This window comes from Nothoprocta perdicaria, unplaced genomic scaffold (genome assembly GCF_003342845.1).
Source record: "Nothoprocta perdicaria isolate Ctin4 unplaced genomic scaffold, notPer1 scaffold_311, whole genome shotgun sequence".
Lineage (NCBI taxonomy): Eukaryota > Metazoa > Chordata > Aves > Tinamiformes > Tinamidae > Nothoprocta > Nothoprocta perdicaria.
Genome location: NW_020455546.1, coordinates 584,817 through 600,656, shown reverse-complemented (window position 1 = coordinate 600,656; position 15,840 = coordinate 584,817). Strand labels below are relative to the sequence as shown.

Sequence of the window (15,840 nt, the reverse complement as noted above, 5' to 3'; positions counted from 1 at the left end):
TCTTCTAGAAAATACAGCAGGAAAAAATTATGACCACAAGATCCTAACTGTTAGAGCTCTCTTCTAATTTAGTTGGATTTCAGAAAGAAAATCTCTAGGGTGAATGATGTGAGTATCACTGCTTCTCCCTTCCCTCCCTCTTCCAGCCTCTAATATTACACCCAAATTTCCTGCAGCACAGCTTTTTACGGGCTGTCCTCAATTCTTAACACTCAGATCAACACCAGAGATGTGTATTGGGAGGCAGATCCAGTCCTGGAGCCCAGGAATGAGGACAGAGGTTTGGCCCGGTCGCTAACGTGAGAAGTGCTGCTTCTCAGCCCGGTAGTAGGTCCCTCTTTCAAGAAAATCTGYGGTGCTGGGAAGGAATTAATGGACAACCAGATGGTAAATCTCTGCATTTCTTAGTAAAAGCAATTTAAGCCAGAGAGGTTTCGCACTCACCAAATCACAGAAGAGGCAGCTATTAGGAATATATGTTACCCTGGTAAGATATACCGACTTTTTTTTTATTTTTTTCTTTTTAAATCTGTACATTTTTGCATGAATAGATGCCTATTCAGACATATTTTGTTTTGCAAAGATAAACGCTGAACAACCTCCCTCTACTCGCTTTTCCACCTGGGAAAAGGGGCCCTGTTTAGGAATACTGCACAGCCTCTTGCAAGAGAAAGGGGAATCCACTGATAAATCGGGGATGGCTGCGTGTTCATTTGCACAAATCCCCAGTTTCTTAGGCTGTCTTTAATTGGGCCTCGTTGTGCTAACTCTCCAGGCACCCACATGCCTATTTAAGCATGAAAAACACAGTTTTCCACAGGGCTGTTTATGTTTTCCTGAAACCAGAGGTTACAGGGGGCCGGGAGGTTGGGCTGTGGCAATGGTGGCTCTAACGAGCTGTACCCGCTTTGCAAAAGCACCGCATAAAACAAGCACTGTTTTGTTGCACTTAGTTAAAACACACCTAAGAAATGCCCTGTATTGCAGGGGGCAAGAGAGGCACACATGGATGGTACGAGTCTAGAGACACTCAGAGGGCAGAGAGAGAAGTCCAACTTCTCTCTGCAGGAGGTTTCTGCTGGTCGTCACCCATCCTCTCCATGCTGTCTCCTCCCTATTCCATGCCCATCTCCTTTCCTTTCACATCCAGACTCCCTCCACCACTGCTCTGGGGCCACTTCCCACCACCAACACTTTGCTGAAAGAGATAAAAACCCAAGTGGCCCCAACTAAACCCCCCAACCAGGTGAAGTGCAGCATGGGGGCACCACGGTGGCAGCAGGGGAAGTCGCCCCCAACCTGCGTGGCCATCGCGGCACCCCCGGGACAATTCACACAGTTGCACATTCCCACACACTCCCACATTCCCAGAAACACCAAAGCCGGATAAATGGCACCGCTGCCAGGAACAACACAGCGTTTGGCAGCAGGCTCTAGGGGAGCTCAGGCTTTGCGTGCTGTTCTCCAGCTCTCTGCCGTTGTCAGGATCCTTTTGCATGTGTCTGCAGCTGATTTAACCCAGMGGCTTCCAGCCGTTCGCCACCCTTCTGGTTTACTGCCAAGGCAAACGTTAAGGACATCTTTATTGGCTGCTATTTTTAAATTAGAAAATGGCTTTTCTGAACTCAAGGTTACGTGTAGTTTGGCTGGAACGCTCTTTGCCAAGCCAAGCTCCTACCTGCTAGCTACCTCAGCTAATACTTGGTGCAGTTGTTTGGTGAACAGTTGGGTCCTTATCCGCCACAAGTTGCCTGCCTGCCCTGACTTGAGCGCAGCGGCACGGGCAGCTCCACCAGCGCTTCTCCATGAGCTTCGGCCACGAGCTGCCCCGGGGCTTGTTCAGCTGTCCCAGGGCTCTCAAGCCCCATCCTGCATCTTGCCAGAGGAGACAGAGAGGCAGAGAAATGAGTTCCCCCAACGCGACAGCGTCTCTCCAGCCACTGCCTGCAGAGCCAAGAGCTGAGTCACGGCAGAGCCATCCGACAGAGCCAACGGGGACAACCTGCACCGGAGGCAGCCGAGTCCCGCTCCGAGAACTGGAAGCCCGAGGAAACACGGAAATAGGACAGCCCAGTGTTGTTCCTGCCTCCAACCCTTGTCCCGGCTTCTCTCATGGAAATGCAGCCCCTCGAAGCAGCAGCGATTTTCTCCCTAGGGAGAGTGCGTAGGCAAGGCACGTTGGCTGCCGTGCACGCCAGGGGGGCAGGGGAAGCTGACACCAGGCATGGGGACAATAGGGGACAAGCAGGACAGTTTCATAGCTACCTCCTACAGTGCCTCCTCTGCTCCAGCCCTGCTGTCTCCCAAGACTCTCCACCAACCTCCATGCTCCCAGCTCCTCACCAYGCAAATCCCAGCAAACCAAAGAAAAGATCCCCCCAGGAAAGGGCACCTCACACTACAGAAGATACAAACCAACTGCCCACCCATGCCACGTGGTACCTCTGGGCTCCAGCAGTCAGAAGGGCACGAAGGGGAGAGCGCTCCCCACGGCTCACGCCCCAAGCAAAAGCACTCGGCCTCCTGAGGGGGAAGAAGTTGCCCGTTCGTTGTGCATTGGTGCACAACAAGAAATAGCTCTTCTGGCTCCTGGTCTTCATGGGTCACTGTTCAAACACGGCCTCTCTTTGCCAGTGACAGGGGATGGAGCTGAAAATGGGGGGACTCGCTTCGTAGAGATTTCCAAGATGGAACTGATTTATGATGCCCCAGCTCTATAGAAGATATAGGAGCTGTTTTTCACACTACTCATAATGTGCCCTTAACCAACGCTGAGTGGGGAGGTCTAATGCCACTGAAAATGGTACTGAAGAGTAGATCTGTTATTCTGTAAATATGCTCATTTCCCTCTTCGTACAAACAGTCCTGTCCTCTGTAACCATGAGGCAAGCGTGCAGCTGTAAGCGAAGAGGAGGAGACTGCCTCCTACACCTCATCAGGAACTCAGGTATAAGTTGATGCTATGAATATATACATACACACATAACACAAATATATATGAGTCTGATGCTACCTGATATAATTTTAAAACCAGCCACCAGCTCAACTTATAGAGACCTCGCAAGCAGCTAGGCTGGACTTTTGGACTGTGCAGGCTCCTCAGTGTACATCATAGAGAATGAAAGAAAGGAAATCCAAGACCATCAGTCATTCAAAACCACTACTGCAAGGAACAAAAATCTGATGGGGTAGGTGGGCAGGCAGAGAAGGAAGAAAAAGCATCTCCGTGTAGGTTTCTTTCTTTCAGCTAAATGTAAAAATCTCAAATGCAGCCTTGGGAAGAAAGATATTTGCACTGTGTGACCCTCTGTTACACACTACAGAACAGTGTCTCCCTCCTGGATATTGTGGCTTTTCTTTAGGCACTTAGGCACTTTTGACTTTTTTTTTTTGAAGTGCCTGAAGAAGTTCTAATACTAAAAATTATCCTAAAACTCCCCATTAATGTTGCCTTAAAAAAAAAAAAAAAAGGTTATTTTGCAACTGGAAGAGATGATAAAAGCTACGCAGCATCTTTCTCTCAGATACCCTACAAAGCAGCATTCAGCACCCTGCCCATTTCAGTCAACACTGTGAGGTGCCTCAGAGTAGAAAAAAGGGCCCTGCAAGAGCCAACGGAGTTACCAGAGCTCATCCAAACCCTCGGGGAGGGAACACACGTTTCAAGACTTGTTCTTGGGAACTCCTGTCTCCTGTGCAAGAAACCCAATCCGCCTCAAATCCGGTGTGGTAAAACTTTTAAAAGTAAGAGTTCCAAGCAAGTGAAACCTTGCCAAGAAGACACACTGAAAACACAACACCACTTGTACTTACTCTGTAGCGGCAGCTCGTCACTGGGAATCCTGGACACATCTCACTGGAGGGATGAATATAACAGGACTTTGAGCCTGACCAAAGGATCYGGGCCTAGCTATGCCTTTCTCATCCCTTCAGAGCCATTTGGGTGTAGCACATCCCTGATCTCCAGATGTACCCAARAGTGACTTGAGTAATGCAAATTTTCCTTTCAAAAGCAAGCTAGCTACAAAATATGTATCTCATTCCTTTAAATGTGCTCAAAGGCACCTTTGAAATTATGGCCTAAAAGACATAAATTATGGTTCCTAAAAAAATAACAACGAAAACGCCAAGCCTCCAAACAAACACAAACCAGCTGGATGGTTAAAACTCATATTTGAGAAGGCAGGAGGTTTTGCTCCTGCATTTATGTAAACCACTTATTAGGTTTTTCTGTCTGATCACAAGTGCTTTTTCTTAAACAAAAATGGTTACTAAATTCACATTTAGCTCATTTCTCTACACCTCTCTCCATGTTTTTTATTACAGGTTTCCAAACTGGCTCCTTCAAATCCTGGCTAAGCCTCCTCCTTTCATATGCTAAGATCTAAGAGCTTCTTTGCAAATTAACAGCAACACGTTTCGCAGCCACATCTGGTAGCACGGAGCAGCAGCTTTCCTCAGAAGTKCCTTCAAACAAGGAGTCCGATTACTGCCTTCCCTGGGAGAAGATAAATCTGCCCACGTTTCTTAAGATTATGTAATGTTCTCTCTTTCTAACACATGGATAAGGCCCAGAACACAGACACACATTTCCTAAGAGGGCTTCCTGGGGCAGAAATGGCTATTTGGGCTTTTCCTAYCGTTGTTCGCGGCAGCACTTAGTGATCTAGCAAGGGGTAAATTTATGGCTCTCCATTTGCCTTCTCCTGTCAGAATGTACAGGAGCCAGTTTGGAAACCCGTGACATGGAACACCTAAAGAGGTGAGGGAAGATGAGCTCAGGCTTTTTGGCTGGGAAACAGTGCTTGTGGTCCAAATGAATAGCCCATTAAAACATCTTGCCTAAATGGAGGATCAAAACCTAAAGAGCTTCTCAAATTCAAGTGGCCAGGTGCTAACAGAGCACGTCATGCTCTGGCTGTACTGCCAACACCTCTTYCTCCTCACCATAAAATCTCCCAGGCTTTGGGAAATAGAAGCCACTTTGAGGTCATTCTCAGACAACAACTCAGTGTTAAGCAGCACATTGAATAGCAAAAGGGCTGGGAACTCGGGGCCTCACAGCACCAGAGCCTTGCTGAGGAACAACAGGGATGAGTTGGAGTATCCATGCGGGYCCAATGGACTTTTCCTGGTCCTTGCTAACCCTGTGCTGTTCCCTCTCCCAATTCCTGTTCTTTCTCCCTCCTCCTTCCCTGTTGGGCAAGAGGGCAAAGCCCCACATCTGTCTGTCCCTACCCACCAAARGTCATCCCTTCATCTCCCTCAACCACAGGACCTCCTGTGCAGTATTTACCACTTGCTCCCAGGGACGTGGTTGGCAACGGGAATGGTGAAAGTTGATGGAAAAAGGTTGGCTGAGACCAACCTTCTGATGCTGCACAGTAAAAGCATGGGGAATCTGTTGTTTGCTGGCCATAAATAAACTGTGGCTGTGAAAAACGCAGCAAGTTCCTATACACTGCAGTTGGCTATTCGTGTCAGCATCAATTCATGTCTTGTTAGAAACATTTCTCAATCTGTGCTAGACACAGAGAGCTGCTGCTCTGAGGAAATGCAATAGGAAGGAGAAAAATGGGTGTATTGTATAAAGAAACAAATCGGACCTGTCAGAATCTAAAATTGGGCCAAAAGGTTACCAGCCCTTTGGATATATAGCAAACACCCTGCCTCTGAAGGCAGGTTCAAAGAGTTCAGAAGCGTGTGAGCAAGCCAGAAGTGCTTTTAATACTGCACGCAATCTGAGCTTCTTGGAGCCAAATACAGAACATCTATAGAGGTTCAATAAATTAAAAGCACAGACACGTCTCACAGTTGTTAAGAGTGGTCCCCCTTGGCCTTGCTCTCTTCCCAGCAACTTTGCAAGGCTTCACATTTTGCTTCAATGTGATCCAAGTCTCAAGAGTGCTGGGAAGGGCTTCCTGCAGGAGCTTCCAACACCCAACATGAGGGTCTGGAATAAACCTTAGACTCACAGTCCATGCACCCCAAGGAGGCTGACCTGCACTTTAAGTGAATAATTAACTCAGCATGTTATCCACTAGCAGAAAATAGATTATTCCCTGCGGGGATTTTATGCTCTTGGACAAGTTCCCATGACACAATGGAGTAACCAGGGGGTTTCAGCAGCCTGATGAGGTCCACGAGGTCCTTTTTTTTTTGTAGCACACGCAGCCCTTGGAGCAGAGCACGCTCACGTCTCAGGACAGCTTTCCACCTTCCCTATGTCCTGCCTGGCAAAGTAAAAGAGCTGACATAGGAAATTCAGATTTAAATGAGCTGGCCTGAATTCTGCCAGCATCTGACTGCAGCAGCGTGACGGAGCTCGGTGTCAGCCAGACTCTCGAGGAGCTGCACGGCTTCCTGGGCTGCTTCTGCAGACCCTGCAGAGCTCTGTGTTGGGCTCCTGGAAAGAACTGAAACCCACTGGCTTCAAACTACCCAAGGTCAAAGACATAGACACGAGCATGGTGGTTTGGACATAYTTGACCTAAGCGACCTTGCTCACAGTGCTGAAGAACTGTTACTCCTTACCACGCTGCCATTGTTTTTCTGTCCACTGAGGGACTGTGTGTTGTTGTCACTCACCACTTAATTAAACCGCAGTCTCTACAGGATACCGTTTACTGCTTGCAATTTATCTCGGCATCGGTGGCATGAGGTAAAAACACCCATCCTTCAACTGCCCTTGAGTTTCCACAGCCCTTCCAAACTTTGCCTATTCAAATGTGCCGGAGCTGTAAAACCAACCCCAAAGTACAGCCTTGGTGCCGCATGAGGTAAACTCAGGCTCTGGGGTGGGTGCAAAGTGGCCCCAGAACTGGGGCAGGAACATGACTGCACTTCTGTCACATTAATCAGAGCAGCTGCTACAGAATTCACAGGAGCTTTGAGCTCACGGGGGAAGAGGGACAAGAGCTGATCTCACAGAGTCAGAACAAGGTGCCCACTTGCCCCCCATCAAAATATTTCTGAGCAAATTTCAAGAAATTTGAATGGTAACTTCACAGCAGATTCACATTTGGCATCACGAAGCTACTGCAGTTTTAATGTAGTAGGAGCCTTAGGGCCGGGCTCGCTGCTCTGTCAAACTGTAGCCTCAGAAAGCAAGGAAAAGCTGGAAAGCAAAAGGCTTCCTTAGCTCTKTAAGATGCTCATTGCAAAGGAGGAACAAAAGAAAAATAAAGAAACTCTGCAGCCTAAATATTTGTTGTGAGTTCTTTTCCCAGTGACTCCAGTAGAATTCCCCAGATATCTCACCATCACTTCAGTGCTTGTGTTTGGGGACCTCACAGCAACTGWGGCTCCCAACAGGCTGTAACATTTTGTCCCTTACATGTACACGAAGACTTATTTGTGKTTTCTGAACCTTTTATGGCATTCAGAAGAAAAACCTTCTCTGCATGCTCTAATTGTTTCTAAAAGCCACCAGATCTGCCTCTTCTTCTGAAGAAATATGGATGTGCTAGATTCGCACAGCGTCTGCCAGACCTCATCATTCACCAGCTCCCTCTTAGCATCATTCATCTCTTCGCTGATGGGAGCTATTGCTGCTCTGTGTCTGAATTCTTTGCACCACGCTGGATACAACCAGGATCTCTCAAGTGACATGGCCCCATGTTGTCTGTGCCATATACAGTTGCACAGTCAACTGAAAACATTTCGCGTTTTCCAGTGTCTGAGGCCTTCTTGCCATGTGAAACATGCACASGCTGGGCTCCAAGGAAGACAGGCTGTCAAATACGTGCTGGATAGAACCACCTCCCCCTCTCTTTTTGGTATTTGCCCCATGCCAGTGCAGGCAAGAGCTCATCTGAARGTGAGATATTGGGGTGCTCAAAGAATATGGAGCAGAGCATCCATTGCCAAGTTGCATCAGCCTGGAAGGACTCAGAAACCACATGCTCCCCTGGCAGTGTGTGAAAGCAAGGGGACAAATTCTGGTCCAAATAGTGCTCTGTTGCTTCTGTATATCTGTATATCTGTATATCAAAGATCTGTATATCAAAGGTATCAGTGTGAGACAACAGTCTGGGCAGTTTGATTTGGTACCAACCTCCTTTCCATGCTGCTCTCCTTGTTACATACATCTGCTTTACATTAGGCCCTTTGATGGGAAACTCAGTTCAAGTCAGATGTGTTTAGTTTTATCAGCTGCTTTGCCATCAACTTCTCTCACCTTTCKCACAAGGGATGCAAAAAGGGAAATTGATATTTAAGGGTCTCCTGGAAAGCACTACTGGKCACTGTATAAACTTCTGACTTCCAAGTATTACACTAAATAATCACATACAAGCCAGACTTTGTGAATCATTTGGTACRATTACATGAGTCCTGCACAAAACATATTCCACCCATCAGAAAAATGCCACACAGATGGACATTAACTGCAGYTCTGTGCCCAGACATGATTAAAAGATAGTAAGGATCCTGGAGATGAAGGCRCAGATACGATGTTGAGGTTGGATAACACCAGTCTGCCCACTGCTGTGCTCTCATCCAAAGACCTCGCTCACCACATCACAAGAGCTAAATTCACACACTCTTAGATTATGCTTTGCTTTGTTTTGATTAATTGGTTAAGCAGGCATTAAACTGCTTAGCATTCAGCAGGACCGCCTGCAGGGGTACCCAACCTCTGCCTCCATGCGATTTTCCATTGTGACTCTTTCCTAATTAAGAAAGAAAAGCTCTGGGTGCCCCCACTGAAGATAAAGCTCCAGTAAATGCCTGCGCGGAGCAAGGCAGCCTYGTCCAGATGGGTCGAGTGAGGGGGAGGAGAGGGCTCCTGCGCACTGCCCTGGCTCCGATATCACTGGCCAAACACACTCACTTACGCACTCCTGCCAGGGAAGAATTACTCATCTCRGTTACTTCACAAAACTGTCATGTTTCACTGTCACTGCTAAGCTGTGGCTAGATGGTTTTCAAGACCAACGTCTTCTTCTAATATTTCGGCTGTTTGCAGAGCTCACTGTGCACCCTGAGAATGTCCAAGTCGTGGTGCTGCTGAATAGGCAATTGCTCTCCCAAATTTCTGTCAGTATAGCCCTACTTGGCAGAAACACGACTGGGACCTTTGTCTCACTCTTCTATCACCCACAAGCCTTGCAGCATGTCTTTCAGAAGAGCTGCCACGCAAGAACAGTGACATTTGGCAAGAGGCAGCTTTATCCAGTGTTATGGGCTTATTTACATATGTCTGTACCTGGCTGAGAAACCTGAGCAACAGACTTGATCAAGTAAACACGTACAAAGCATGAGTCAGTGCATGCAGGCTCTTAATAACCAACATCTGCGACCTGCACAAATGAGTCACAGCAGTCAAATCACATGATACAAAGACTTAGCAAAAAGGCAATGGTAAAATGCTAAGCTGCCGGAAATAACGCTGATAAGCAGCACAAAACAGTCTTACCACAGAGCAAGTCTTTGCTCAATTTCCTTGAGAAAACCAGCATGAAACTTGTGCAAAGGTTCGAAGTTGGAGAAAATGAGATTCTTCAGTGTATCGGGCATGCAATCCTCTTTATTCACTGCACTCTGAAACCACTACAAATGAAGAAAAAAAAAAAAACCAAAAAGCAAAGTTATCAAGGGCATACAATGCAGCAGGTATGATTATTTGTTGTCTTTACACACGAAACACATACATGTCTTGCACTTATACATTTAACCCAGGAAGCATCTGTTTAGTTGGTACTAAGAGTGTAACTCAGGCTCCTCTTGACAGTCTCGTGTACTGAAATGGTGTCTTGGTCTAGTCCTGCTTGGCTGAAAAAGAAACTCCCTTCCTCACTCTTACTGTTGATAAAACCCTGAAAATTCTTTTCAAGCCCGAACTGCTTCGTCAGTTCAGACTGAATTCACCAATATTTCAAGTGTAAGAAGAAAATGCAGGGTTTCAGTCAAAACAAAAAAAGATTTTCTGCATTTGCATTGCCTACTGCTATCTGAAATCCCCTTGGCAAGAGCTGGTACAGTAAATACTCAAGCCCATGTTGCTGTGAGTGGACAAAGAGCTACTGTCTCACACAGCCTGGCTCTTTTTTATTGCCTGGCTTCCCCAGAAAGTCTGAAATAGTCAGCCATGAAGCCACAGCTATCTCAACTGCATCTCCCATGTGGCCTCCTGGAACAAAACAGGGCCTGTGGAGAAGGTGTCTTTCGCTGGTGGCTACAACAGGCTCTTCCCTGCATCATGTCTCCTTATCACACTACTCAATGCAGGAGGAGGCAATGCACCCTGAATGCACAGCCCTGGCAACGTTTCATGCATTAAAAAAGCATTAAAGAGCTGGGAGGTCTACAACCAGTTGCACTGCTGAAACACAATGAGAGATCTTGGATCCAGTGCCCTCTTACAGGGCAAATTTAAGGCCAAATCTTGCACACGTTATGCTTCAAAATCAAAATGGACTGTTGCTGCATGTGAAAAGAAAGCATAGACCTCTCTTGGCTGTTTTAGGAACCATCATGCTCTGAATAGGTAGTAAGATACTGTAATATAGTGAGTTCCTTAAGAGTTCAACTTCATACGTTAAGCAGAATCATTCAAACAGGTGCTATGACAATATTTCATGTTGGAGAACATTTGAGTCAGGGAAAAAATTCATAGCTCCTCTAGGCAGCAACTTCAGTTTTAAGAGAATCATTGAAAACCCACAGGTATTTTTAATAATTGCAACCACAAAGCATGAGAGAGAAGAAAGAATAACTGAACTGTGTTTTAAGTTCCTCAACCTGAAATAGTTTTGTAGTGCACATTACTAACCACAGTGCAAATTTCTGCTTTCTGATTCTTGTGTTCCTCCCTCCCTAGAGCTGTACTCCTGTGCATCGCAGAGAATACCTTAAGTGCAGAATATAAAAAAAGTTGCATGGCACACTAAGATGTTAAATGGAGCAGATAAAATGCTACTGCTGACTAGAGCATCATGTTTCATGAATAATGCTCAGGGAAACATACCGAYGTGATGACTTCAAGGTCCTTCAGGTATGTGCGTTCTGTGGTTGCRACTTCTTTAGCAATGAAGTAAGCCTTCTCAGTTGGGAATCTCTGCAAATGGCAAACACATTAGGTTTTCACCTGCTTTTCTGGAGCTGCCTTCTGCAGAAAAAAATGCAGACAGCGATCACAAGATAGCTACAAGTTAGTGACCYTTGCTCGTGATTATGGTGACTCATGCTTTAATGTTTCAAAGCCCTGAGAACAATCTTTCCTTGCAAACAGAAGACAGAAAACACTTTCTATGGATTCTTGAGAGATTCCTTTCCGCCAAGGTTATTTCCACAGCTCTAGGGTGCTGATGTTCCTTTAGCCTTACTCTATGCTTCTGGAGTGGGGCATATTCTGATGATCAGGAAGAAATTCCTTGCCGTTAACCATTACCATTAACCCTTGCTAGCAATTAGTGTGTGATTCTTAGGGGTTCCATTGGAACTTTTGGAACTTGGAACATTCTTAAAAGGCCTACAGCAAAATACTTTCAAAAAAGACAAACAAGTTTTTCCCAGTGCAGCTGAACRACCTAGCAATGGGTCAGGATAACAATCTACCTGTGTTATCCAAGAGGCAAAGTCATTAGCAGTTTTAACCTCTTAATTCCAAACAGCCAAAAGATCCCAATGATCTTGGTCTTGGTGTTGTTGAGGAAGCACAAAACAGGAGCAACACAGCCACAGATCTTTCGCTTCTCTGTTTCCTCCCTCAAAGTCATCAGTGAAGAGGATGCACTGGAAAGGCATGTGGGGAAAGACTGTGGGAGCATTTCAGTGTSCAGCCCCACGGGAGCCACCATCAGCTGGTGCGAGCTACACACATCACTGGGCTGCTCTTAGACTGGCACAGAGAACTTCAAGTCTGTTAAGTGACCCTTGGCTTTTCTTCTTCCCCAGTTTTGCTCACAAACTTCTCACTAGGCATAGTAGGGAAGCAGAAATTCCCACACTTTCTCTCTTCCTTTCCTACCTTTCCTTCTTTTCCTTCTCATGTGCTCCCAGCTCAGGAAAGCGGACAACATGGGCACAAGAGCAAGACCCTCTTGCCCTGCAGCACAGCAGGCAGCCAGCRAGGGAGGCTGCTGGGCTGCTGCAGGAGGGACGAGCCAGCCCAAGCCCAGGACACCTTGGCTCAGAGTCACTTCTGTCTTCGAGAACCAGTTTTGAATTTGATGCTCCCCTGTGGCTGCGCTGCAAGGATGGGGCTGAGTCAAGTATTTGCAGCTGAACACTGAGGGTTGTGGCTCAGGAGAAGCATTTTTACACCCACAACCATGTGCAAGTGGTGCTCCCAGCAGAGGATGCCTGCAGAGCTGGGGTTGGACACTCCTGCACCAAGCTCAAGCTGTCTCTTTCCTCCTTTGTCACCTGGAAATTCTCCATCCAGTAATGTACTGGAGCCGAGGCTTTTCTTAACGCAAATTACTAAAACCCGTCTCCTTAAAAACATGCTAGCTTTATAAATAGAAACCATGTCAAAACAAGCTCTTGAAGCTGCAGCCAAAAAGACTGGCCAAGGTTTTTTTTCCACAGTAACTTCAGAGACATGGAGCTACTCAGCATCTCTCTACTGCTTAGAGAAGGGCACTGGGGTGCCCACCTCTCTGTTCAGTAGGATGAATCTAGGGCACTGAATCCTCACCTACAGCCAATTCATAGTTCTGGCCTGATCCAACCTGAACTGCATGAGTTCTGCCACTGGAGTTCATGGATACTCTTGGTCACTACATGGGAGACATTGGCAGATGCCAAGTGACCCCAGTCCAGTTATTTGTTGGACCTMCAGTGAGGAAGCAGCAGGGCTCTAGATACTAATCCCTTGACAAAGAGCTGCAATCACAACACAACATGGAGAAGAGAGCCAAGGCCAGCTGTTTTACCTTTCTTTTGACCTCTTCCTCATCATCAGTCCGGATGCATGCCGGGTCATTCAGCAAAGGGCTGATGAGGGGAGACGCCTGCTTGGCATCAGGGCTCAGATTTGGAGATARGGACATATTTGCCACGGATGGTCCTCCCTGGGAATTGATGGAAAGCTCTGAAAGGTGAGGGCTACCAGTCAGAGAACCTGCTAAAGAAATGAAAAGACAGAAAACCCAGTTAGGGCAGGTTTTCTCCAGAAGGTACCAGAAGTTACAATCTTAAATTGCAGCATGGGAAATTACGCTACAAGATACAGTCATCAGGGTCCTCAAACTAGTCCAAATGGACTCTAAATCAGAGGAGATGCATCCACTTGCATTAACCAAGGGACCAAAGCAGTCTTTTAGCTAATGAAACTGGCTGGAATTAGTGTCTCTATGAGGTGTGAAGCTATAAATGACTGTGCTGCAAAGACTGACTGCTAAACACCAAATTCCTGCCAAATTTTTCAACAGTGTTATCCAATCTAAGAAACTGAAGAACAGTTTCTTCAGTTTTAGAAGCAGTATTCAATACAATAAATAAAATAATGGAGCCACCCTAGGAGCACCATTCTTTCTAGCAAAGCACATCACTGAAGACTCAAATCAGCTTAAATACTTCATTGGAAACGACAGGATACACGTTAGAACACATATATCTAGTGGAAGGTTACAGAAAAAGAAACAAGGACTTTCTATGGCAGTGTTGCTCCTAAGTAACAACAGTCATATCTAACACGAAGGGAGAAAACTACTCTCTCCCCAATTTCTACACACAACAGAAGTATGCATATTATACCTTGTAGGTCTTTCCATGCTCCTCTGATTGTTTGGGATGGAAATGCTAGCATTACATTTACATAAGAAAAGCAATATTTTTAATGCAGAAAGCATGACAATTTTAGATTATCACAGATATAAAGCCCCATTTAATTTTGGATTAAAAAAATACAATTAATGACACTTCCATGGGTTCATATACACTACATTAAATAACATCAAAATCAGCGTTTTGTCTTTTGGCAGGCAGCCAGACTACGGACTGCACAAAGGAAGGAGTTTGCCAAAACTGCACTGTCCTCCCAACTGTCCCCTCCTCCAAACCTATGAAAATTTGAGCCTTTTCTTTTAAACTTGAAACTAGATCTTTCATGTAGAAAAACATTACAGTCTGTTTTGTTTTGGCATCATACCTTAAAATCCAGCAAAAAAMCCCATGACAAGCTCTTAGTTGCCACAGCTAATAGGCTGTCTCGGACTAAAGGTAAAACACATACATCACCATATATACTTAAGGTCAAATACATACTACTATGATGTGTTTATATCCTCGCTAGATTATATTAGTTAAGTGTTCCTGTAACTACAACCCAGCTGAGACACTCCAGTAAACAGAGGCACCAATAAATATAATTAGGCCAGCAGTAAAACCTATTTATTTTCTGGAAGAACTCAGATTTATTGCTAGAACATGAATGTTTTCCAATTCCAAATCAGTCCATGTTTATATATCATTGCTTTGAAAAGAGAAAGAAAAAACAATACAGTTATTAGTTTACGTAATCATGACAGTTATGTAGCCTATTATAAATCAAAGTCAAAGCAGTATTTGTCTTGGAAGTTCTGTATTATTACAGCTAGCAAGAAAGGATTTACCAACAGTTTCACACTAAATCAATGTTCAGTGAAATCGGAGAAAATGCCACAGCTTGTTACACAAATGTCAATTTTATTGACACTAGCACACAACTGCATACAGTGTTTTCAAAAGAAAAGGAATTTGTCATTGAGAAATAGTAAAACAGGTTAATAGCAAGGTTGTAAAGTTAAAAGGACTACACTCTGCATTACAAAAGACATAAGAAAAGTGGTATTACCTCAAATGTGGAAACAAAGAAATTCTGGCACTATGCCTGTCATATGACAGCAAGTAAATGGTTTGCACCTCTGTGAGAAGTTCACAGGCATTATATTCTAGAAGTTATATAGCACCTATCTGTGATAGATAGATATAAGTTGACATACCTACCCACCTACTGACAAACCTAGATCTAACTAACTTCTGAAATACACGATTTTTTCTCAGTACACCTTGAGTAGTTCAAACTACAAAATATCAAATGAACAATGAATTAAAAAGACTTCCTAATCTACACTTGGAAGACAAGACTTGGGAAAAGTACCATCATTAAAATACTTGCCTGGCGGCTCACAGCTTTTAGGATACAACCCATCAATTAAAGACTTGCACACCAATACATCACTGACATTCTCAAAGTTATTTTGCAGCAAGTTAAAATGCTACATTTCGGTATCAACTTGGAAATGAGCAGCAGGACCAAATCCAACCACAACACCTAGAAGCAAGAGCTCTGCTAAGACTACTGGAAACCTCACAGGAATAACAATGTGCTGAACAACTGAAAATTAAAGCTAGGTATAAGAAAGTGGCTATACTGTAAAAGCACCCCAAGATGCTTTCAGSTGATTAGCAGATTTTGGGGCCTAATTACAACCAACACAGCCATAAGATACATGAGATGTCATTATGGTTAAGGTGGGAAAACTGACTTGTTCTGCTATGAGAAAGCCAATAGGTCACGAAGAAATGAAAGCTCTTGGTGGAGAGAAAGTGTTCTTGGTTCTTGGTGGAGAGAAAGTGTTCTTCTCTCCACCATCACCAATCAGTCAGGACATGTATCATGCTGATGGACCATGACAAGTGTTGCAATATGACTTTCTCTTTTTGTCTTTTTCTCTYTTTTTTTTCTTTTTCTCTTTTTCATGGCAGTGAGGAACAAATAACTTACATAAACCAAACGGGCCTTTCTCTGACCTCTTGCCAAGTGAGTGTATTCACATAGGCTCTACACATCAACTAAATACTGCAGAATATAATCAGGAGCAGAAGGGAGAACAACTTTATTTACAAGCT

The 15,840-nt window shown here is 45.0% G+C and overlaps 1 protein-coding gene across 2 annotated transcripts in view; it reads right to left on the bottom strand.

Moving 5' to 3' along the window:
• The window catches only part of FARP1 (FERM, ARH/RhoGEF and pleckstrin domain protein 1), a 154,740-nt gene that overhangs the window by 16,417 nt on the left and 122,483 nt on the right, over positions 1 to 15,840 (bottom strand). Inside the window, exons 13-15 of one of the 2 annotated variants that reach the window (XM_026042710.1) lie at positions 12,882 to 13,072; positions 10,970 to 11,059; positions 9,419 to 9,552 (exon numbers count right to left, since the gene is read on the bottom strand). In XM_026042710.1, coding sequence (XP_025898495.1) covers positions 9,419 to 9,552; positions 10,970 to 11,059; positions 12,882 to 13,072 — 415 coding nt within the window. The remainder of the gene's footprint in view (positions 1 to 9,418; positions 9,553 to 10,969; positions 11,060 to 12,881; positions 13,073 to 15,840) is intronic. The other variant, XM_026042711.1, reaches the window with a different exon arrangement.